We start from the raw sequence: 25,781 nt of genomic DNA on the forward strand, positions 1-25,781 counted from the left end.
GAGTTTAAGAAAATAATACACTGAGTTGATTGCATCTGTCTGGTGTTGGGACTCATTTGTTCTGCCATCCTCATAACTGTAGAATAGGAATCACTTCTCCATCAATGCGAAACAATAGAGGTGATCAAAACACATGGTTAAGAATTTTTTATTATATATAATTGTAAATATAAAATAAGATATATCTATGAAAATGCCCACTTCCACATTGTTTTTAATAGCAATAACCTGATACCACCTAAATATCCAATATTAGATAAATCTTTAAGTAAATCAGAGATTGTCCATATGATGGAATGCAATGTACCAGTTAAAAGCACTAAAGTAAGAGATCCAAGATGGTGGCAGAGTAGGCAGAAGTTACACTCACCTCCTCCCAAGACCAAATGAGAATTACCTAGTTATAGAATAATCAACCTGAATAACCAACTGAAGACTACCTGAACAAAAAGACATAACCAAGGACTTACAGAAGAATTCACATCAAGACTGGAAGGAGTGATCAGAGACGTGAAAAGGGCTGGTCCAACACCTGTGTGCAGCAGTTGACAATCTAGAGAGATATATCAGTTGCAATGGTGCCCCTGAGGAACAGGGGCTCTCAGCTCCATGCCAGGCATTCCAGCCCAGAGCACCAGTGCAGGGGAAAAAGAAACCCACATAACATCTGGCTGTGAAAACAGCAGGGATTCCATTCACTAGGGAAAGTGCTAGAAACCTAGGCACCCTCTTCAAGGGCCACTTACCCTGAGCTCTGGTGGAAGGACAGCAGCTCAGAGAAGACTAGAGTCCTACATGCAGAGACTGGGTTGTATGGTTTCTGTGAGAAAGTGGGAGGGACACTTGCTAATGTCCCTATGCTTAGTCCCTTCCCCAGACTACCCACAGATATCATTTCCCTGGGTCAAGGACTCCCTGCCACAGGGCATCAGACTGGGTAGATACACTAGCCCCTCCCTCCCAACTCCTCATGAGCCCACTCTGCAAAGTTCGAGCCCTGCTGAGGAATCAGCTAGCTGCAGCCAGTATGGACCCATGGCACAATCTTTCTTGGAAATCTATCAAGGGTGTCTGGGAAGACATAGGGGATATCAGAAATGCACAAGGAGAAACTGAATTATGTGACTCTAGGGTGTGGGATACTTTTCCCCTGGGTTAATTGATCTGTGGATCAACTGTGGATCACTTTGTAATTCCTAATGTGTAGCTCAGGGCTGGGTACAGGCAGGGTCTGACATTGACCTACCCCAGAGTCCCTCTCAAGAGGACCAGAATCAATATATACCTGGTGATGGACTTTGGACCACAATAGAGTACAACCTGAATACCTCTATAAGTTGAACAGCAAAATGGATATCTTGGCAAGTACTAGACTCCACTGGAACAAATACCACTTAGTGGAATCAGCCCCCACACAATACCTTGTACATTTTAGTCAGGGTTAATCTTCAGTCAGCTAGGGTTAACCCCAACCATGGATAAGCTGATAGTAACTAAGACTCAACTACAACAAGAGAGGTTACATAACCCACACAAGGGACATTTCTGGAGCACCTACATCTGGCAGTCATGTAGACTGTACTACTGAGCCTCAAAGGACACTGACTACATAAGGCTACTACACCAAGACTGGGAGACACAGGTCAATCTAATACACAGAAAGAAATGCATAGAGGCAGCCAAAAAGGAGGATACAAAGAAACATCCAAAATGAAAGAACAGTAGAAATCTGCAGAAAAAAATCTAATTGAAATGGATGGAAGCAAGCTACCAAAATACAGAATTCAAAGCAATAGTTATAAGAATGCTCAAGGGGAAAAAAAAGAATGCTCAAGGAACTTAAAGGAAGAATGGGTCAACTCCAAACTTAAACAAAAGATAATCAGCATAAAAAGGGATTGACCCAGCAATCCCACTGTTAGGATTGTATCCTAAAAACCCTGAAACACCAATCCAAAAGAACCTATGCACACCAATGTTCATAGCAGCACAATTTACAATAGCCAAGAGTTGGAAGCAACCTAGGTGCCCAGCAGTAAATGAGTGGATCCAAAAACTATGGTACATTTACACAATGGAATTCTATGCAGCAGAAAGGAAGAAGGAGCTCCTACCCTTTGCAACAGCATGGATGAAACTGGAAAGCATTATGCTGAATGAAATAAACCAGGCATTGAAAGACAAATACCATATGATCTCACCTTGAACATGAAGCTAAACAACAAAACAAACAAGCAAGCAAAATAAACCAAATACACTGAAATAGAGAACAGGCTGACAGGGACCAGAGGGGAGAGAGGAGGGAATTTCAGGGGAAAATGGGAAGGATTTACAGGAACTAGTATAAAGGACACATGGACAAAAACTAAGGGGGGTGGAAATGGGAGGGAGGTGGGGAGCACTGGTGGGTGGGTTGGGATGGGAGCAAAAGACAGAAAACTGTACTTAAACAATAATGAAATAAAAAGGGGACATAGAAAACATAAAAAACAGCCATTCAGAAATGAAGAATACAATATTTGAAATGAAGGACACACTGAACGGAATCAAGAGCAGGAAATATGAAGCAGAGGATCAAATCAATGATTTGGAAGATAAGCGAGCAGAAAACACCCAATTGCAACATCAAAAAAAAAAGATAATTAAAAAAGAGGATAGTTTAAGGGACCTTTGGGATAACATCAAGTATAATAACAACATTGGCATCATAGTGGTACAAGAAGGAGAAAAGAGCAAAAGATTGAACATATATTGGGATAAATAATGACTAAAAGGTTCCATAACCTGGTGAAAGAAAAAGAAACACAAGTCCAGAAAGTGCAGAGTCCCAAACAAGGTGGCCCCAAAGAGGCCAATACCAAGACACATAATTAAAATAGCAAAGGGCAAAGACAAAGAAAGAATCTTAAGCGCAGCAAGAGAAAGACAGTTACCTACAAGGGAACTCCCATGAGACTGTCATCTGATTCTTGCATGGAAAATTTTCAGGCCAGAGGGATTGGTACAAAATAGTCAAAGTGATGAAAAAAAAGGAAGGATCTACAACAAAGACGGCTCTACCCTACAAGGCTACCACTTAAATTTAATGAAAAAGTAGCTAGCTTCCCCCCAAAACAAAAAATGTAAAGAAGTTCATCACCACCAAAACAATACTACATGAAAAGTTAAAGGGCCTTCCTTAAAAAGGAGAAAGGAAAAAAGAAAAATAAATGTGTATAATGAAATGCTAATAAATATGTACCTATCAATAATTACTTTAAATATAAAATGAATTAAATACTCCAATTAAAAGACTCAAGGTAGCTGAATGGGTAAGAAAACAATACCCATTTATATGCTGTCTAAAAGACATCCACTCCAGATCAAAAGTCACACAGACTAAAAGTGAAGAGATGTAATAAGATATTTCATGCAAATGGAAATGAAAATAAAACAGGGTAGCAATGCTTATACCACACAAAAGACGCTTTAAACAAAGGCTATAATAAGAGACAAAGAAAGTCATTACATAGTGATAAATTATCAATACAACAAGAGGAAATACCCTTATAAACATTTGGGCACCTAACATAGGAGCACTAATATATAAGGCAAATATTGATGTACATAAAAGGAGAGATTGACAGGAATGCAATCATAGTAGGGGATTTTAACACCATATTGACATCCATGGATAGACCTTCTAGACAGAAAATCAACAAGAAATCAGAAGTCTCAAAAGACACACTAGATCAGATGGATTCAATTGATATTTTCAAAACATTTAACATCAAGGCCACAGAATATACATTTTATTCAAGTGTACATGTAACGTTTTCCAGATTAGGCTACATGCTAGGCCACAGAACTAGTCTCATTAAATATAAGAAGATTGAAATCCTATGAAGAAACTTCTCTGACAACAGGACTTCTGGCCAAGATGGAGGGGTAGGTAGAAACACTGTGCCTCCTCACACAACCAAAATTAAGGACAACAAAGATTTAGAAATAACAATAGAACCAGAACAGATAGAAAACTGAATTGTACCTAAGTCCGACAACCATTCATCCAGACCAGTAAGAGGGGCCGTGTCCGTGGCTGGCAGACCCCAGGTGCACAGGTGGTGGCCGGCAGACCGTGGGCACAGGGTGGCAACGGGCAGACCCAGTGAGGTGTGCAAGGCGGCTGGCTGACCACAGTCACACATTCACATTGCAGATGAACCAGGCAAAAAGGGGCAGCGAGACAGACTGTACAACCCAGGGCCCCAGCGCCAGGAAATAAAGCCTAAAAGCACCTATTGAAAACACTTGTCGGGGTTGAGGTGACAGGAGAGGCTCCCAGCCTCACAGGAGAGTTCGTTAGAGATACCTACAAGGTCCTAGAATATACACAAGCCCACCCACCCAGGAACCTGCTGGGCCCTCAGAAGGGCCCAGCTTGCTTGTGGGAAGTGGCAGAGGGGATCGAAATTCAAGAGGGAGTGGAACAAGCACTATTGCTCCCTCTCTGACCCTGCCCCCACATACAGCATCACAACCCAGGGACTAGGTTGCCCTGCCCTGGTGAACACCTAAGGCTTCACCACTCATATATAACAGGCACAATCTGACCAAAAATGGCTCATTCAGAAGAACAAATCAAAGCTCCAGAGCTAATACTTTTAAGTGACAAAGAGATAGCCAACTTATCGGATACACAGTTCAAAACACTGGTGATCAGGATGCTCACAGAACTGGTCGATTTTCGTTGCAAATTAGATTAAAAAATGAAGGCTTTACTAAGTGAAATGAAGGAAAATGTACAGGGAACCAATAGTGATGGAAAGAAAATTGGGACTCAAATCAATGGAATGCACCAGAAGAAAGAAACAGACAAACAGAAAAGAATGAAGAAACAAGAATTCAAAAAAGTGCAGAGTGGCTCAGGAACCTCCAGGAGATCTTTAAACATCCCAACATCCAAATTTTAGGGGTACCAGAAGGGGAAGAGGAAGAGCAAGAGGTGGAAAACTTATTTGAACAAATACTAAAGAAGAACTTCCCCAATCTGGCAAAGGAAATAGACTTTCGGGAAGTCCAGGAAGCTCAGAGAGTCCCAAAGAAGTTGGACCCAAGGAGGAACACACCAAGGCACATCATCATTACATGAGCCAAGATTAAAATGGAGAACATTCTAGAAGCAGCAAGAGATGAGGGGACAGTCACCTACAAAGGAGTTCCCATCAGACTGTCAGCGGATTTCTCAAAAGAGACCTTACAGGCAAGAAGGGGCTGGAAAGAAGTATTCCAAGTCATGAAAGGCAAGGACCTACATCCAAGATTGCTCTATCCAGCAAAACTTTCATTTAGAATGGAAGGACAGATAAAGTGCTTCTCAGATAAGATCAAATTCAAGGAGTTCATCATCACCAAGCCCTTATTATATGAAATGTTAAAGGGACTTAGCTAAGAAAAAGAAGATAAAAAATGTGAACAGTGAAAGGACAGCAAACTCACAGTTATCAACAACCACACCTAAAACAAAACCAAACTAAAAGGACAGCTAGATCAAGAGCAGAACCATAGAAATGGAGATCACATGGAGGGTTAGCAACAGGGGAGTGGGAGGAGGAGGAGAAGGGAGGAGAAGGTACAGAGAATAAGTAGCATAGACAGTAGGTAGAAAATAGACAGGGGGAGGGCAAGAGTAGTGTGGGAAATATAAAAGCTAAAGAATTTGTGACACATGGACATTAACTAAAGGGGGGAATGTGGGTGGGAGGGGGTGTGCAGGGTAGAGGGGAATGAAGGGGGGAAAATGGGACAACTGTAATGGCATAATCAATAAAATATAAAAAAGAAACTTCTCTGACAACAGTGGAATAAAAGAGTAAATCAATTACAATACAAAAACGCACAAACACACAGATTAAATAACATTTTACTAAATAATGAATGAATTAACAATAAAATCAAAGAAGTATCAAAAGATTTCTTAAAACCAATGCAAACACAAATAACCTGAAATCTATGTCACACAGCAAAAACAGTATTAAGAGGGAAATTTATGACAATACACGCCTACCTCCAAAAGTAAGAAAACATCAAATAAGCAATCTGAAATTTAAAAACCTACCCTAAAGGAACTAGAAAAAGAGTAACAAAAAAGCCAAAAATGAGGAGAAGGAGGGATATGTTAAATATTAAAACATGAATAAACAAAAAGTGTCTTAAAAAAGCAAAACAAAAGATAAATAAACCAAGAGAGTGTTTTCTGAAAAGATAACTAGATTGACAAACCTTTCAAATAATAAAATACAGAAATGAAAAAGGAGAAATAACAATTGACACCACAAAAATATAAAGAATTATAAGGAAATATGCAAACAATTATATGACAAGTCGGACAATCTGGAAGAAATAAATAAATTCCTAGAGATACACTCTTCAAAGACAAAATCAAGAAGAAACTGAATATTTGAACAGACCTGTTACACAATGAAATCAAAACAGCAATAAAAGAATTCCAAACAAAAAAAAAAGTTCTGGGAAAGGTAAATTCACAGATGAATTTTAACAAATACTCAAAGGAGAATTAACACCTCTCCTTCTCAAAGTATTTCCAAAAATTCAAGAGGTGGAAAGAATCTCAATCTCATTTTACAAGTCCAGAATTATCTTGATTCCAAAGCCAAATAAAGACACTACTAAGACAAAAAAAAAGTATAGGCCAACATCACTGTGGAACAAAAATGCTAAAATCCTTGGTAAAATATTAGCAATCTGAATTCAGCAATATGTTAAAATGATCATACACCATGATATATGAAGAGGGATTTATTCCTGGAATACAAATACTATGTCCTCAAATTAGTTAACATGAAACATCACATAAACAAAACAAAAGGTAAAAATCATATGATCATGTTAATAGATGATGAAAAAGCATTTGATAAAATCTAGCATTCATTTATTATAAAAACCCTCATCAAAATGGATATAGAGGGAACATACCTCAAGAAAAAAAGGCCATATGTGACAAACTCACAGCTAACATCATATTCAATAGGAAAAAGCTAGAAGTGTTTCCATGAAGATCAAAGAATAAGACAGGGATATTCACTTTTACAACTTGTATTCAACATAGTACTGGAACTTCTAGCCACAGCAATCAGAGTAGAAATAAAAGTAAAAGGGATCCAAATTGGAAAGGAAGAAGAAAAACAGTCATTATTTGCAGATGACAGAATACTGTATATAGTGAATCTTAAAGATTTCACAAAAATCTACTAGATTTGATAAATAAATTTAGTGAACTAGCAGTACACAAAATAAATATACCTCGGTTGCATTTTATACACCAATAATGAACTATTACGAAAGGAAACTAAAAAAAAAAAAACATTTACAATTGCATTAAAAAATAAAATACCTAGGAATAAATTTAACCAAAGAGGTAAAAGACCTGTACTCTTAAGATTATAAAACTATGAAGAAAGAAACTGAATAATAAACATAATGGAAGCACATACCATACTCATTGATAGGAAGAAGTAACATCTTTAAAATGTCCCTACTACCAAAACAATCTATAGATTCAATGCAATTCCTATTAAAATACTCTTGGTGATTTCACAGAACTAGAACAAGCAATTCAAAAATTTATATGGAACCACAAAAGACACCAGAGAGCAACAGAAATCTTGAGGAAAAAAATAAAGTTGGAGGTTTCAGGTTACCTAATATCAAACTATATTGCAAGGCTCTAATAATCAAAACAACAAAGGACTGGCATAAAAACATACATATAGAGCAATGGAACAGAATAGAGAGCCCAGAAATAACCTTACACCTAGATGACCAATTAGTATGTCAGAAAGTAGGCAAGAACATAGAATGGGGTATATGTAGACAGTCTATTCAATAAATGGTGTTAGGCAAATTGGACAGATACGTATAAAGGAAATGAAACTAGACTACCTTCTTACACTATACACAAGAATAAACTCAAAATGGATTAAAGGCTTATATGTAAGATTTAAAACCATAAAAATCCTAGAAGAGCCCTGGCTGCTATAGCTCAGTGGATTGAGCCTGGACTGCAAACCAAAGGGTTGCAGGTTTGATTCCCAGACAGGGAACCTGCCTGGGTTGTGAGCCAGGTCTCCAGTAGTGGGGGTGTGACAGGCAACCACACATTGATGTTTCTTTCCCTCTTTTTCTCCCTTCCCCTCTATCTAAAAATAAATAAATAAAATCTTTATAAAAATCTTAGAAGAAAGCATTAGCGGTAATATCTCGAACATTTCTCTTAGCAATATATTTTCTGATATAGCTACTTGGGCAAGGGAAATAAGAGAAAAAGTAAACAAATTGAGACTACATCAAACTAAAAAGTTTTTGTAAAGCAAGGAAGCTATGAACAAAACAAAAAGGCAACCTACTGAATGGAATAAGATAGTTGCCCATGATACATCCTTAGAGATTAATATCCAAAAAATTTAAAGAACTCAAAAACAAAAATAATTTTAACAATCTAATTGAAAAATGTACAGAAGTCCTAAATTAACACTTCTTCAAAGAGACATACAAAAGGCCAATAGATATGCAAAGATTTCAATGTCACTAATTATCAGAGACATGCAAATTAAAACCAGAATAAAATATCACCTAATACCAGTTAGAATGGCTGTCATCAATAAATCAATGAATAACAAGTGCTGGCAAGGATATGGAGAAAAGAGAAACCTCATGCAGTGTTGTTGGGAATGCAGACTGGTATAGCCAGTGTGGAAAAGAGTATGGAGCTTCCTCAAAAAAATTAAAAATGAAAATGCCTTATGTCCCAGCCATTCCACTTTTGAATATTGGAATAACTCCCCCAAGTTCATAAGGATATAGGCACCCCTTTGTTCATGGCAGTGTTATTTACATTAACAAAGATATGGGAGCAACAAAGTGCCCATCAATAGATGAATGGATAAGTGGTAGTACATAAATACAATGGAATACTACTTGCTCATAAAATATAATGAAATCTTACCATTAGTGACAGCATGGATAGGCGTAGAGGGTATTATGCTAACTGAAATGTCAGTCAGAGAAATACAAATACCACATAATTTCACTTAGATGTGGAACCCAAAAGAACAAAATAAGAAAACAATAGAAACAGATTCATAGAGAGATACAGGGAACAGACTGATGTTACCATAAGAGAGGGTGTTTGGAGGGCTGGATGAAAAGGTGAAGAGATTTGGAAGTACAAAATGGTAGTTTGAAAATAGTCGCAGGTAATTTACAATAGTCAATAGTAAAGTACAGCACAGGAAATATATTCAATAATATTGTAATAACTATGTATGGTGTCAAATGGGTACTAGAATTACTGGGGTAATCACTTTGTAAAGTAAATTAATGTCTAATCAGTACATTGTACACCTGACACTAATATAATATTCTATGTCACCTATAATTGAAAAATACATTTAAAAATAAATTTTTTAACTTTAAATTTATTTATTTTTATTGATTATGCCATTACAGTTGTTCTATTCCCCCCTCATTCCCCTCCACCCTACCTCCCCATCCCCATTACCCCCCTTTAGTTTATGACCATGTGTCTCAAGTTCTTGAGATTCTATATTTCCCATACTATTCTTGCCCCCCCATCAATTTTCTATCTACTATCTATGCTACTTATTTTCTGTACCTTCTCCCCCCTTCTCCTCCTCCCACTCCCCTGTTGCTAACCCTCCTTGAGATCTTCATTTCTATGTTTCCACTCCTGATCTAGCTGTCCTTTTAGTTTGCTTTTGTTTTAGGTGTGGTTGTTAATAACTGTGAGTTTGTTGTCCTTTCACTGTTCATGTTTCTCTAACTTCTTTTTCTTCAATAAGTCCCTTTAACATTTCATATAATAAGGGCTTGGTGATGATAAACTCTTTGAATATGATCTTATCTGAGAAGCACTTTATCTGTCCTTCCATTCTAAATGAAAGTTTTGCTGGATAGAGCAATCTTGGTTGTAGGTCTTTAGATTTCATGACTTGGAATACTTCTTTCCAGCCCCTTCTTGCCTGTAAGGTCTCTTTTGAGAAATCCGCTGACAGTCTGATGGGAACTCCTTTGTAGGTGACTGTCCCCTCATCTCTTGCTGCTTCTAGAATGTTCTCCATTTTAATCTTGGCTCATGTAATGATGATGTGCCTTGGTGTGTTCCTCCTTGGGTCCAACTTCTTTGGGACTCTCTGAGCTTCCTGGACTTCCCGAAAGTCTATTTCCTTTGCCAGATTGGGGAAGTTCTTCTTTAGTATTTGTTCAAATAAGTTTTCCACTGGTGGCTGTTCCTTTCCCCCTTCTGGTACCCCTATAATTCGAATGTTTCAGCGTTTAAAGATGTCCTGGAGGTTCCTAAGACTCTCCTCATTTCTTTGAATTCTTGCCTCTTGACTTTTTTCTGTTTGGCCATTGTTTGCTTTCTTCTGGTCCACTCCATTGATTTGAGTCCCAGTTTCCTTTTCATTGCTATTGGTTTCCTGTGCAATTCTATTCATTTCAATTAGTTTCGCCTTCATATGTTTGTCTAATTTGTGGCTATAATCAACCAGTTCTGTGAGGATCCTGATCACCAGTATTTTAAACTGTGCGTCTGAGAGGTTTGCTATTTCTTCATCGCTTAGATTTATAGGCTCTGGGGCTTTGAGCTCTTCTTGAGCCATTTTTGGTCTGTTCGTGCCCTTTAAGTGTGAGGAGCGGAGCCTTGGACTCCCAGGTTGCTGGGTTGTGACCCTGTATATGGGGGCGTGGTCAGAGTGGGGAAATGGCGGCACCCTCTGCCGTTTCAAGCTGCTGGGTGAGGAGCAGCAACTTAGGTGGTTCACCAGGGCCAGGCCACTCAGAGTCGCTGGGTTATGATGCTGTATGTGGAGGTGGGGTGAGAGCAGGGAAATGGCGCCCTCCGCTACCACTTGCCTCTTGTCGCATGGACGCGCTGGGTCCTGGTCCAATCGCCCACTCCCTGGCTTGTCTATCTGCTCACAAATGCGCAACCACAGTCAACCCCCAGCCCTGCTCCCTAGCTGTTTCCCCGCGGTCGCTCGCTGAGTCGCCTACTAGATCCAACCCTGCGCCTGGGTTCCTCGCACCTGAGTCTGTCTGACGGAGTTTTTCCTGTGCAACTCCGCTCCACCAGCTGCTGGTTTCGCCCCTTACCGGTCAGGCTGAAGAATTTGTTCTTATCAGACTTCCAAAAAGTTCAATTTTCTGTGTTCTGGCTGTGTTTTCTATTCCTAATATTTAGTTGTTTCTAAACTTGGTTGTATGAGAAGGCACCGAGTCTCCACCTATGCCTCCATCTTTAAAAATATTTTTTTAATTTTTTAATTGATTATGCCATTACAGTTGTTCTATTCCCCCCTTCATTCCCCTCCACCCTATCCCCACCATTACCCCCCTTTAGTTTATGACCATGTGTCTCAAGTCCTTTAGATTCTATATTTCCCATGCTATTCTTGCCCCCCCATCTATTTTCTATCTACTGTCTATGCTACTTATTTTCTGTACCTTCTCCCCCCTTCTCCTCCCACTCCCCTGTTGCTAACCCTCCTTGAGATCTTCATTTCTATGTTTCCACTCCTGATCTAGCTGTCCTTTTAGTTTGCTTTCGTTTTAGGTGTGGTTGTTGATAACTGTGAGTTTGTTGTCCTTTCACTGTTCATGTTTCTTTAACTTCTTTTTCTTCAATAAGTCCCTTTAACATTTCATATAATAAGGGCTTGGTGATGATGAACTCCTTGAATTTGATCTTATCTGAGAAGCACTTTATCTGTCCTTCCATTCTAAATGAAAGTTTTGCTGGATAGAGCAATCTTGGTTGTAGGTCTTTGGATTTCATGACTTGGAATACCTCTTTCCAGCCCCTGCTTGCCTGTAAGGTCTCTTTTGAGAAATCCGCTGACAGTCTGATGGGGACTCCTTGTAGGTGACTGTCCCCTTATCTCTTGCTGCTTCTAGGATTCTCCCCTTCATTTTAATTTTGGCTAATGTAATGATGATGTGCCTTGGTGTGTTTCTTCTTGGGTCCAACTTCTTTGGGACTCTCTGAGCTTCCGGGATTTCCTGGAAGTCTATTTCCTTTGCCAGATTGGGGAAATTCTCCTTTATTATTTGTTCAAATAAGTTTTCCACTGGTGGCTGTGCCTTTCCCCGCTTCTGGTACCCCTATAATTCGGATGTTGGAGTGTTTAAAGATGTCCTGGAGGTTCCTAAGACTCTCCTCATTTCTTTGAATTCTTGCTTCTTGACTCTTTTCTGTTTGGCCATTGTTTGCTTTCTTCTGGTCCACTCCATTGATTTGAGTCCCAGTTTCCTTTTCATTGCTATTGGTTTCCTGTGCAATTCCATTCATTTCAATTAGTTTCGCCTTCATATATTTGTCTAATTTGTGGCTATAATCAACCAGTTCTGTGAGGATCCTGATCACCAGTGTTTTAAACTGTGCATCTGAGAGGTTTGCTATTTCTTCATCGCTTAGATTTATAGGCTCTGGGGCTTTGAGCTCTTCTTGAGCCATTTTTGGTCTGTTCGTGCCCTTTAAGTGTGAGAAGCGGAGCCTTGGACTCCCAGGTCGCTGGGTTGTGAAGCTGTGTGTGGGGGCGTGGTCAGAGTGGGGAAATGGCGACCCCCTCTGCCTTTTCAAGCTGCTGGGTGAGGAGCAGCGACTTAGGTGGTTCACCAGGGCCAGGCCACTCAGAGTCGCTGGGTTCTGATGCTGCAGGCGGAGGTGGGGTCAGAGCAGGGAAATGGCGGCGCCCTCCCTGCCGCCTGCTGTGGGGACCCACTGGGTTCCGGTCCAATCGCCCACTCCCTCGCTTGTCTATCCAAGCATAAATGCATGACCACAGTCAACACGCAGCCCTGCTCCCCTGCTGTCTCCCCTGAGGTCGCTTGCTCGCTTGGTAGCTCACTAGGTCCAACCCTGCGCCTGGATTCCTCACCCCTGGATTCCGCGCGCCTGGATTCCGTGCGCCTGAGTCCGGCTGACCGAGTTTTCCTGTGTAACCCCGTTTCACCAGCCGCTGGTTTCGCCCCTTACCGGTCAGGCTGAAGAATTTGTTGTTAACAGACTTCCGAAAAGTTCAATTTTCCGTGTTCTGGCTATGTTTTCTGTTGCTAATATTTAGTTGTCTCTAAACTTGGTTGTGTGAGAAGGCACGGCACATACACCTATGCCTCCATCTTGGTGGAAGTCCCTAAAAATAAATTTTTGATAGTTCTCATTTTTAAGGGTTTTCCTGATTCCAAATAGATGGTTGAGTTCTATCTACATTTAACTGAAATACATAATTAAAAGAGAAAACTCTGATGTCCAATACCAGAATTTTGTTACCTTGTATTTTAAAAAAAAATTTTAATCCTCACATGAGGATGTTTATTGATTTTAGAGAAAAGAGGAAGGGGGAGGGAGAGAGAGAGTGAGAGAAACATTGATCAGTACCGCCCCCCCCCACACCTCAACTGGGGTTTGAATCTGCATTGTAGGTATGTGCCCTGACTGGGGATTGAACCCGCAATATTTTGGTGCATAGGACAATGCTCCAACCAACTAAGCCACCCAGCCAGAGCACACCTTGTGTTACTTCTAAAAATGAAGCAAAGAACTTAATTCCTGAAAATGTCCTTGAGGTTGATGAAGAGGCCGAAATATTCCTATTATGCTGCAGTATAATCTAAGTGAAATTAACACAATTGCCTGGTCACTTGGGCCAAGTCTCAGGTTTTACCTTGAATTTCAGGGTTACTGGAATGTTACTTCTTTCACAAAATCTACTTGCCAAATATGCCTCCCTCACTTGAGCCAATATTTAGGTTGTGGCATATCTTGTAACTTGAAAGTGGCTTTAAAGTTCATTAACAATTCCAGTGCTAGGATTATATCCTAAGAATCCTAAAACATCAATATCAAAGAACCTATGCACAACAATGTTCATAGCAGCACAATTTACAATAGCCAAGAGTTGGAAGCAACCTAGGTGCCCATCAGTAAATGAATGGATCAAAATATTGTGGTACATATAGACAATGGAATTCTATGCAGCAGAGAGAAAGAAGGAGCTACTACCCTTTGCAACAACATGGATGGAACTGGAAAGCATTATGCTGAGTGAAATAGGCCAGGGGTTGAAAGACAAATACCATATGATCTCACCTTTAACAGGAAGCTAAACAACAAAACAAACAAGCAAGCAGAAAAAAAACAAAGACACTGAAATAGAGAACAAGGGGACAGTGACCAGAGGGGAGAGGGAAGGGAATTTAAGGGGGAAAAAGGGGGAGGGATTTGGAGGAACAAATAGGAAGGACACAGGGACGAGAAATAAGGGGGATGGAAATGGGAGGGAGGTGGGGAGCACGGGGCGGGGGGGGCTGGGATGGGAGAAATAGACAAAAAACTGTACTTGAAAATTAACTAAATAAAAAAATTAAAAAAAAAGACAAAACTAATCTCCCCTTCAGATTTCCTCAGAGAAGAAACTACCTTTTCTTTTAAGTGTCCACCTTTCTTTCCCCCAGCAAATGGGTATTCAGTTTTAATGCTAATAGATTTTTATTACTTCATTTATTCTATTATTTAAAATATGCTTTTAGAAGCTTTAAAAATAACTGCTCTTCCCTTATAAGCTTCTACTTAATAGGTATTATCATAATAGGTTGCCCTATTCACAATCTGAGACCCCAGCGCATTTCTAACAAATTAAATAAGGTTTTATTTAGTTCATTTTAAGAGATGAATCAGCTTTAGATGTCCTGTAAATGAATTAGAAATTAATTGGTTGCATGTGTTTCAGTTTTCTGTACATTATTTTTTTCTTTCTGTCAGTAATTTAAACTAGCTTGCACTGAAGAATTTGATGCAAGAGCAATGGAAAAATATGGGCAACTTATGCTGGCTGTTATGATGGACTTAGAACCATATTGCCATTAATTTTGCTCTGAGTTTTATATTGAAAATTTTAGCTCCACAGCTATTGAACAATCAATACAGGATGGGCACCTAATGAGATTTTTAAGTTGTAAATAATTTATGGGTTGTTCCATTTGATTATAAAGCTTGGATGGCATGTTTTGATTTATTCATTTGGAACATGTAATTTGTACTAGTAAGTGAAATAAATGCTACTTATCAGGGTTTTTTAAGAAGTGGAAGAACAAATGTAGCAATCAGGAAATTAACACACACACAAAGTATACTGCATTTCTTATGAAGAGACACATGTAAGTATACAATGTAACTTCACTATCAGTGCAAAACTAAAAATTCATTTATTGATTTACCTCCTGATAGCTCCAATTCTTTTCTGAAAGGATGTAGCTTTAAAAAAATTTGCTCCTATTGTTTAATATTAATGTCAGTTTTAGCTATGATAACTCTTTAAAGTCATGTTAAATATACATTATTTTCCATTGTTACCCAAATCCAGTTTGGGAAAGTGTTTTATTTTAAACTTCTGTTAGAAAGGAAATGTTGAAAGCAGTATATGTCTAGAAATGACTTGAAATCTAGTCTTCATGTGGGACCAGACCATATCTTCTTAAGCAAAGCAACAGAACCTTATGCTTCATGTAATAATTTGCAACATTTGCCCTCAACTCACTTTCACAGGCTTTCTCTCACTCTATTTTTGTCACGTTCACCACAAACACATACATACACCCATAGGGCTCAGCAGGACATATTTTTAATTAAAGTTCATTTTTAGGTTTTTTCACCACCTCTTGAGATAGCTGGAAACATCATAGGTATAAAGCTAGTAGGAAAAAAAATCAGATGTATTTCTATTTCCAGCTCTGCCACAAGTTCTCTGTGTCCTGTTAAATGTGTCCTCTGACTCCTCTCTTCCTGATTCCTTATCAGTAAAATAGAAGTTATTATTCTCTCATGCTTCTAATTTACATCCTAGGGATGCCAACAGGATTCACTGCATTAAAGTAATACATAAAATCTCTAATTTATTGGTTTAAAAACCTAAGAACAAAAAGGATAGGCTTGTTATGAAACTTCTTTAAGCCATAAATATGATTGTTTTCTTAGGGCTACATTCTCTTCACACTTATCTATCTTTTTAAATAATTGTAAATTTAGCAGGAGACCTATCTGTATGGAAATCTAGATTAAGTTATCAAAAGGCAGCACAGTGATGTAATCCTGACCCTGTTATATTTTCAATATATGTAGTGTAAGTGTGAATGTGTGTATCATAGAAAAAGAGGTGGAAAGAATATACATTACAATGTGAACAAGTGTTATTTCCAGGGGTGTGGTTAATTGAGATTCTGTTCATTAAAAAATTATCTGTATTTTTAAATAATTATATGAATTATTTGTGTGATTATAACCATTTAAGAGCAACATTGCTTAACTACTATCAGTTAAAAATCTTCTCTATTTTATTCTAATACACTTTTGTGTTATAAAAATAAATATGAAAATACCCATTTCAAAATTGGGGGGAACACAGTAAGAATTGTGAAATTAATGTAGCTACTGTTATGTGTTGAAAATAACCTACCATGACTCACCATGATGATACGCTCTATATTTTTAATTTTTATTTATTGATGAGAAAGGAGAAGAGAGAGAGAGAGAAGAGAGAGAAAGAGACAGTTGTATTGTCCCACTTATTGACACATTCATTGGTTGCCTCTTGTGTGTGCCTTGACCAGGGATCGAGCCTACAACCTTGGTGTATCTTGATGCTCTAATCAACTGAGCTATCTAGCCAGGGTGTTATAATATTTTTTCTTTTGATTATTCTAATTTTTAAAATTTGTTCTACAGCTACAAGACCGCACTCAGTTCAGTGACAGAGACTTAGCCACCCTTAAGAAATACTGGGACAACGGCATGACCAGCCTTGGCTCAATCTGTAGAGAGAAAATTGAAGCAGTTGCAACTGAATTAAATGTTGACTGTGAAATAGTTCGGGTAAGACATTTTCAATAATTTTTATGGTGTAGTTGATTAGTGTCATAAATAAAAGCTTTAAAAATTATATGATGTGATGGAAATAATACCATCACTATAGTGAAAAAGATAATGCAAATAATGGGAGGAAATATGTTCAAATCACGTATCTGATAAGCAATTTATATCCACAGTATGTAAAGACTTCTACATCTCAATAACAAAAGACAAATAATGCAATTTTTTAAAAATGGGCAAAAATTTGAATAAGCATTTATCCAAAGAAGATATACAAATGGCCAATAAACACACAAAAAGTTGTTCAACATTATTTATAATTATGGAAATTAAAATAACAATGTGATATCACTTAGCACCTACTATGATGGCTAGAATAAAAAAGACAGATAACCACTATTAGCTAGGATGTGGACAAATTAGAATCATTATACACTTCTGGTAAAAATGTAAAATGTTTTAGCCTCTTTGGAAAACAGTTCTCTAAATTAGCAGATTTATTATATGACCCAGAAATCCCCCTCTTAGGTATATATCCAAAAGAAATGAATCATATGTCCACTCAAAAACTTCTACATGGATGTTCTTAACTGCATTATTCATAATACCAAAAAGTAGAAAAACTCAAATGTCCATCAAGTAAATGGGTAAACACAATATGTCATATGCATATAATGAGCTGTTGTAGGGCTATGTCAAGGAATTAAATACTGAAACATGTGACAATATAGATGCATCTTGAAAACATTATACTAAGTGAAAGAACAAGTTACAAAAGACCACATATATATGAATCCATTTATATGAAATGTCCAGAATTGACACACTTACAGAGATAGATTAGTGGATCCCTTGAGCTGGGTGTAAGGATGAATGGGGAGTGACTGCTAAAGGGTATAGGTTTCCTTTTTCATGATAGAAATATTCTAGAATTAGATAGTAGTGATTGTTGCACAACTCTGTGACTATATTAAAAACATTTTCATTGTACATATTAAATGAGTAAAGTATATGCTATTTTTAATGTTTATGTTCCATTGTTTAAAAATTTACCTGAGGTGATCCGAAATATATGTCACATATTTTTTAATGAATGATAGATTAAAATTTATACTGATCAATCTAGGGAACAGCATTTTTTAATTCCATTTTAAAGATGTCATCAAGGAACATGTATAAAGGACCCATGGACAAAGACTATTGGGGGTGAAGATTGAATGTGGGAGGTGGGGTAGGTAGGGCAGAGGAGAGTAATCTGGGACAAATGGGGACAACTGTAATTGAATAACAATAAAAATTTTTTAAATAAAGATGTCAATATAAGATTTAGATAGTGGCATGCTGTACTGCTAAATATTTAACAATCAAATCTTTAAGGAAAATATTTGTTGATTTCTATGACATGAAGATTCCCACTGTGGTTTCCATGGTTCTTTCAATGTAGAGTTCAGAAGAAATGCCAAGAGTTGGCTTTTGTGAGCAAGTATGAGTAAGCTGCAGCTCACACTAAAGATTTGCCCCAAAATATAAGACAGAGGTACTATTAAAGAAGTGGCAAAATACAGAACTCTTCTATAGGAAGAAATATTTTCTCATATATACATGGAAATAGATGGAGAAGTATGGGGAGAAGTCATAGAGCACAGATTTATCAAAATAAATACTGTCCTGTTGAGAGTCTTTCTTTTTTTTAAGATTTTATTTATTTATCTTTAGAAAGGAAGGGAAGGAGAGAAGGAGAGAAACATCAATGTGTGGTTGCCTCTCATGTGTCCCCTGCCAGGAACTGGCCTGCAACCCAGGCATGTGCCCTGACTGGGAATCGAAGTGCAATCATGTGGTTCACAGGCCCGTGCTCAGTCCACTGAGCTGTGCCAGCCAGGGCTGAGAGTCTTTCTTTTTATTTTGTTAGAATCCAGATGGGAAATAAAAAATAAATGTTGTATTTACTGAACATGCTGGGTGTTACATATACTAACAACTAATTAGAAAAGCATTAGACGCTTTTCCTATTTTTAAGACACTCAGAGTCTAACTGAAGGGATGACATGAGGATACAAATGACTGAAGAAAAATTGGACTGGAATTATGGTATGAGGATCCTAAGCAAAAGCTAAGAATAGGAAAATGTAGAGATGTGGTTTTGTTGTAACTGCCATTTTTTTATCTTTTAAATCTGAGTTATGTATGCATATTGCTTAAGGAATCAAGCTCTACACTACTTAATGCAAAACACTTCTCACTCCTTCTCTCCTACCATTTTCCAGTAGCCAAAGTCAATTACTTCCCACTCTTTTAGATGATTCCTTTGGTATTTACCTACATCTATGAATAATTTCCTGTGTTAATTAGAAGTAGCTTTGGTTGTGAGTAACAGAAAGACTAAAAATATCAGTGGTTTACACAAGATATTTCAATTTCATGTAGAAATCCAAGGGTATACAATTTAGAATTGGCATATGAATTCTGCACTGTGAAGCCTTCAAAGACATCGGTGCATTACACCTTACATTCTGCCATCCCTACAATGTATCCCTTGTCCTCAAGGTCCAAAGGTATGGCATTTAGGGTCCAGGCAGCATGACAGATATGGGAAGAAAGGAGGAGCAATGGTTGTGTATGATCTATCTTTTAAAGGGGATTTCCAGGAACTGTCAAAAGACATATTCACTTATACAACACTGGCTAATGATTAGTCTCTTAGCCATACCTAATTGAAGAGGAGCTGCAAATGTAGTTATATTGTGGGAATCCAATATAATTTCTATTATTCTGGAAGAGAGAGAAGACATATTGGAGAACAATTAGAAGTCTCTCTCAAATCTGTTTTTATTGCTACTTTTTTATTTTTCAGTGCTAGGCATTCTTGACCAATATTCTAATATGAAATGCGAGGCTTTTAAAAACTTTCTTTCAAGACCTCTTCATTAATTTTTTCATCTACACATATACTTCTTATTTTCCCAGTATAGTTTTTATATAATTTGTGTTAGTTTGATATTTTATATGCTTTTCACATTTGAATTATGCTGTATAACATTATTATTTTCCTTTTCTGCATAACATTATTTTATTCCTTTAGAGTTCATTACTTAATTAGTTTTTGTTTTTTTGTATATTTGCTTGCTTACTTTCCTAGGTACCTGCTACTAATTTATCCGCAAACCCTTCACAGCTGTATATATCTCTTCTCAATACATTTAATGTGCATTTGGTAATGTAACAGTTTTATCATCTTGAAGAATCTTCTCCTGGAATCTTATAACCTGCTCCAATCTGTATTGGTTACTCTATACCTGGAGCTCAGCAGTTACCCTGAGATTTCCATTTTCAATCTTTTTGTCTATTTGCTATACTTTCAGTAAGATGTCCTCAATTTTATCTTCCAAGTTTTCCACTGTTTTTTCACTTTTGTTTACATTCAATTTGCCAATCATACTAATAAATATCATGTGCTATTATGGAAGCTTTTAAGCTCCATTGACTGCTACAGGGTCTCCTTGAGACCCCGAACCACAGGAGAGAGAAGATATACAACAGAATATTCCTAAAAACATAGTTTTTAAAAATGAAAGAAAAGGTATGTACAGGGTTCCTAGCTGCAATTCTTTTCAATACCAACAAATTTTAGGCACAATTGCTGTAAAAAAAATGGCCAAAGCCCATGATACTGGGACATTCACTGAGCCATTGCTATGTACAGAGCGCTTAATCCCTGTAGAAAGTCTTAACATACATTAAAAAAATGTTACCATTATATTCTTGCTTAAGGCTAGTTAAAACTTTTACTAGAGGAAAGGCTAGAGGACAGATTACTATCCTTGTTTCTAGTTATTTCTATAAAATGCCAGCCTGCCCACAGAAGACAGAAAATTTGAAGAGTTGATATGTTGTAACCTCTTCTGTAATATTTGGTAGATTAATTCTAAAGAAGAATATTAACCACATAAATATATTCCTAGGATTTAGAAAAAATTATGTAGGTATTTTAAGTCTAATAGACCTTGTACTTATTAATCACCAGGATGAACTTTACCTCAGGATGTCTAAATAACCATTACTTGTCATATAATTTGGAAATTTCAGATGCATATTTTCTCCTGATACCTTATGCTTTTAAAAAGGCTAGGGAGCAGACTTGACATCTTTTTAACTATATTGAGTGTTATTATGTGCACATATTTCTTTAGCATGGAATGTTATTATCAGGTTAATGCTGATTATTTATTGACTTACTCATACATCAAAGGTAAATTGAACACCTACTGGATACCCCCCAACTTCTAAGTGCCATGGAAAAATGCAGCACTCCTAAGAACTTAAAGTTTAGCATGGTAAAAGTTTTATAATGTGCCTCAGTTAACAGGAAATAGAGATACTGGAGGAGCATTTTGGGGTAATATATGTGGATAATAAGTGTAAAGCACCATAAGTTCTTAAAAATACTTTCTTCCCCTATCACTCTACAATTTAGTTTAATGCCAATTCTTTCCATCTGTGTTTGGTTATAGTGGACATATGTCAAAATGAACTCATATGTGGTCAAATTTCTGTATAAACAACATATGTTTGAATGTTTAAAATACATTTGAAAGACTTAAATAAATTTCATGGAAAACAGATGTATGTTTTTACATTTTACATTATGTTTATTTTCCAAGAAGCATGGTTACATTTGAAATGTCTTAAATAGAAGACTGTTTTTCAATTATATTGTTTTTACTTTTATTTTTGCACCATATATAACCTTTCACCCCTAATGTATGTGTAAAAAAAAGTAATAAACGCTGTATTGTCTACCATAGACATTGACTCAAAGCTGGTGGGCACCTTGAAATTGAATTGAATGCTTTTATTTCATGTAAGGAAAATCAGGATAGATATGGGAATGGCTTGCCAGTAAATGACTACAGGCCAGATCTCTCTATTGCCAGTCTAACATTATTTCCATTTCTGCTTCACCAGTGTGTGCTTCATTATAGAATTATCTTACACAATTCTTAAAATACAGATCACCCCTCCCCAGACCTACTAAATCATGATTTGCAAGGAAAGGCCTGAGAATCTGTATGTTTTCTTTCTAATAATCCTTATGATCAGGTAAATTAGGAAGAAACCACTTCATTACACTATGTTATTGTGGCTTAATATTATACCTGTTTTTTCCATTTATAATACTTGGTTAAAGTTTGTAATCTATACTTTCTTGTCTATTTGCTTATTTTCTATACCTCTACTAAACTGCAAGTTTAAGTTCCATGAAAATATATCATGTCTGCTTTTTAACTACTATATTAACAGAAAGGTACACCTGCTATGTACAGCATACACATATTGCAAATATGTGATAATATACCTATAAAATAAGAGCAGTTTGAAATATTATTCATGGCATCTTAATAGAAATATACTTAGAAGCTTAAAGGGCCTGAAAGTCCAATTTTTTAATAGCCACTATATTTGTGTTGTTAACGGGGGAGAAGGGGGAAGGGTTGTCAAGGAACATGTATAAAGGACCCATGGACAAACCAAAGTTGGGTAGGAATGAGGGTGGGAGGTAGGGGTGGGTGGGGAGGAGGGAATGGTAGTGAGGAAATGGAGACATCTTACTTGAACACAATTTTTTTTAAAAAAAGGAAAACATAGTGTTATTCTACACATTTATGAGTATCTTGAAGGGACAAAGCTTATCCAGTATACTAACAATTTGGAAACCAGTTTCTTAAGTTTGCAGTTTCCTCAGATGAAGAATCTGAGGCCCTACATGATAAAATAATTTTCTCTGGGTCATATTCAATGGAATATAAAAAAGGGTATTTATTCACAAAGATATATGCACCCCTATGTTCTTTGCAACATTATTTGTGGTGGCCAAGACATAGAAATAATCAGAGTGTACTTTGATAGGTGATTGGATAAAGATGTGGTACATAGATACTATGGAATACTACTTAGCTATAAAAATGATAAAATTCTGTCATTTGTGACAACATGGATGAATCTTGAGAATATTATGCCAAGCACAGTAAGTCAGTCAGAAAGAAAAGCTAAGAACCACATGATCTCACACATATGTAGGATACAAAACTGAAACTCATATACACAGACAACAGTTTGGTGGTTACCAGAGGGAAGTGGGGGCAGTAAAGAATAAAATAGGCCAAATATTTGGTGACAGAAGATTTGACTTTGGATGGTGGGGAAACAATGCAATATACAGATCATGTATGAAAAATTTTACATTTTAAACCTATATTATTTTATTAACCAAGGTCACCCCAACAAATTTAATTTAATTTTATTTATTTTTTAAAATATTTTATTTATTTATTTTTAGAGAGAGGGGAAGGGAAGGAGAAAGAGTGGGAGAGAAACATCAATGTGTGGTTGCCTCTCGTGAGTCCCCTGCTGGGAACTGGCCTGCAACCCAGGCATGTGCCCTGACTGGGAATGGAACCGCGATACTCTGGTTCGCAGGCCCACGCTCAATCCACTGAGCTACGCCAGCCAGGGCGCAACAAATTTAATTTAAAAAAATTAAAATACAATATGACAGAATGTTCTGTTTTTCTCAACAAAGCCTGCACTAAAAGACAACTATATTACCAGAGTCTAACTTATTGGAGATTTGTCAGAGCATAGCTGAGCTGAATGAGTGAAATAACAAACTTCAGCTCCCATTAGCCATTTGGTCCCACTTAAATGGGGCTGAGAAGCACTTGTAATTGAAATTCATAGGCTAAGCTACAGATTCAAAGATGAAAAATAAAAAAAAATCCAATGAAAAAATAAGTGAGTCCCTTGAAAAGATCAGCGAAATTAACAAACATCTTATCAAAATGTGCAAATTAAAAAATGAGAGAAGAAACAAAGTACTAGCATCTGTAGGGAACCAGGGATACCATTATAGACATTAAAAACATTAAAAAGATAATAAGAAAATGCTACAAAGAACTTTACAAACACAAATTTGAGTTCACATGAAATGGAGCAGTACTTGAAGAGTGAACAGTACCACAACTTATTTAATTGAAATATATTAGGTTGAGTCATCTTTAAAAACCTCCTCCATAGGTGGCAGGGTTAGGCAGTGGATGGATCTAACAAAAACGAAACAGGACTCATGGACATGGATAACAGGGTAGTGAATACGGGGCAGAGTGGTATATAAGGGGGATAAATGGTAATGAAAAAATATAATTAAAACAAGTTTTTTAAAAAACCTCCTCAAGAAAGAAATGTACAAGCATTCAAAACCTACAGCTAACATTATACTTAATGATGAAAAGTTAGAATGCTTTTCTCCAGAGATCAAAAACAAAACAGGGTGTCTACTCTTACCACCTTTACTCAGTACAGTACTGGAAATTCTGGCCAGCAAAGCAAAAATGTAATAAAATAAATAAAAGATGTACATAGTTGGCTGTGTAAAAAAAAAAAAGTAATCCAGAAAAAAAAACCCTACAGCAAATAACTGATTCAACAAGGTCTCTGTATACAAGATCAATATACAAAAATCAACTCTTATACAGTACAAGTGAACACATTGAAACTGAAATTAAAGATATACTGTTTACAAAATACTCAAAAAGCAAATACTTAAGTGTAAATCTTAACAATACATATACAGGACTTGTACGCTGAAAACTATAAAATACTGTTGAAAGGAATCACAAGTTCTAAATAATGGAAAAACATTTCTGTGATCATGGACTATAACTCAACGTAAAAAAAAACTGCAAATTCTCCCAAAATTGATACACAGGTTTAACATAATTCCTATAAAAGTCCCAGCAAGATTTCTTGTTGATGTAGATAACATAATTATAAAACTCATATGGAAAGGTAATATGCTAGAATAACTGAAACAATTTGGGTAAAACAAAGTAAAATAAATTCACCTACCCAACTTCAAACCTATTATACAGCTATAGTAATTGAGATGGTGTGGTCAGTGGTACAGAATACAGAACCCAGATATAGCCCAACACAAATATGACCAGCTTAATTAGGTTTTTTATTGTTATTCTATTACAGTTGTCCCAATTTTCCTACTTTGCCCTCCTTCACTCAGCCCACCCCACACTCCCATAGTCAATCCCCACACTGTTGATTTTTGACAAAGGTGCAAAAGCAATTCAATGAAGGAAGTCTTTTTAAGAAGGTGAAGGAAAAATTCTATATCTGTAGGAAAACAAATGAAACTTGACCTAAATATCACACCTTAAACAAAAATTCAAAATAGATCATAGATTTAAAAGCAAAAACTGGACTTCCGCCAAGATGGAGGCATAGGTGGAGATACCGTGCTTTCTCTCACAACCAAGTTTAGAGACAACAAAATATTAGGAACAGAAAACACAGTCAGAACATGGAAAATTGAACTTTTCGGAAGTCTGATAAGAACAAATTCTTCAGCCTGACCAGTAAGAGGGGCGAAACCAGCAGCTGGTGGAGCAGGGTTGCACAGGAAAACTCAGACAGACTCAGGGACTCAGGTGCGCGGAACCCAGGACCATAGTTGGATCGAGTAAGCGACTGAGCGAGCTACCATAGGGAAATAGCGAGGGAGCAGGACTGTGGGTTGACTGTGGTCGCGCATTCGTGCGCAGATAGACAAGCGAGGGAGTGGGCGGTGAAACTACGGAACTGAGCAGACCCTGGGGAGTGGCAGCAGAGGACGCCGCCATTTCCCCGCTCTGACCTCGCCTCCACATACAGCGTCATAACCCAGCAACCTTAGTGGCCACACCCTGGTGAACCACCTAAGGCTCTGCTCCTCACCCAGCAGCTTGAAACAGCAGAGGGGGTCGCCATTTCCCCGCTCTGACCACGC

General features: G+C 37.3%; 1 protein-coding gene across 1 annotated transcript in view; it reads left to right on the forward strand.

Moving 5' to 3' along the window:
• The window catches only part of HDX (highly divergent homeobox), a 101,580-nt gene that overhangs the window by 55,825 nt on the left and 19,974 nt on the right, over nucleotides 1-25,781 (forward strand). The window contains exon 5 of the mRNA XM_037126733.2: nucleotides 16,802-16,948. Within this exon, the coding sequence (XP_036982628.2) occupies nucleotides 16,802-16,948 (147 nt within the window). The remainder of the gene's footprint in view (nucleotides 1-16,801; nucleotides 16,949-25,781) is intronic.

This window comes from Artibeus jamaicensis, unplaced genomic scaffold (genome assembly GCF_021234435.1).
Source record: "Artibeus jamaicensis isolate MK-2021 breed Jamaican fruit bat unplaced genomic scaffold, CSHL_Jam_final contig_241, whole genome shotgun sequence".
In the NCBI taxonomy this organism is placed as follows: domain Eukaryota; kingdom Metazoa; phylum Chordata; class Mammalia; order Chiroptera; family Phyllostomidae; genus Artibeus; species Artibeus jamaicensis.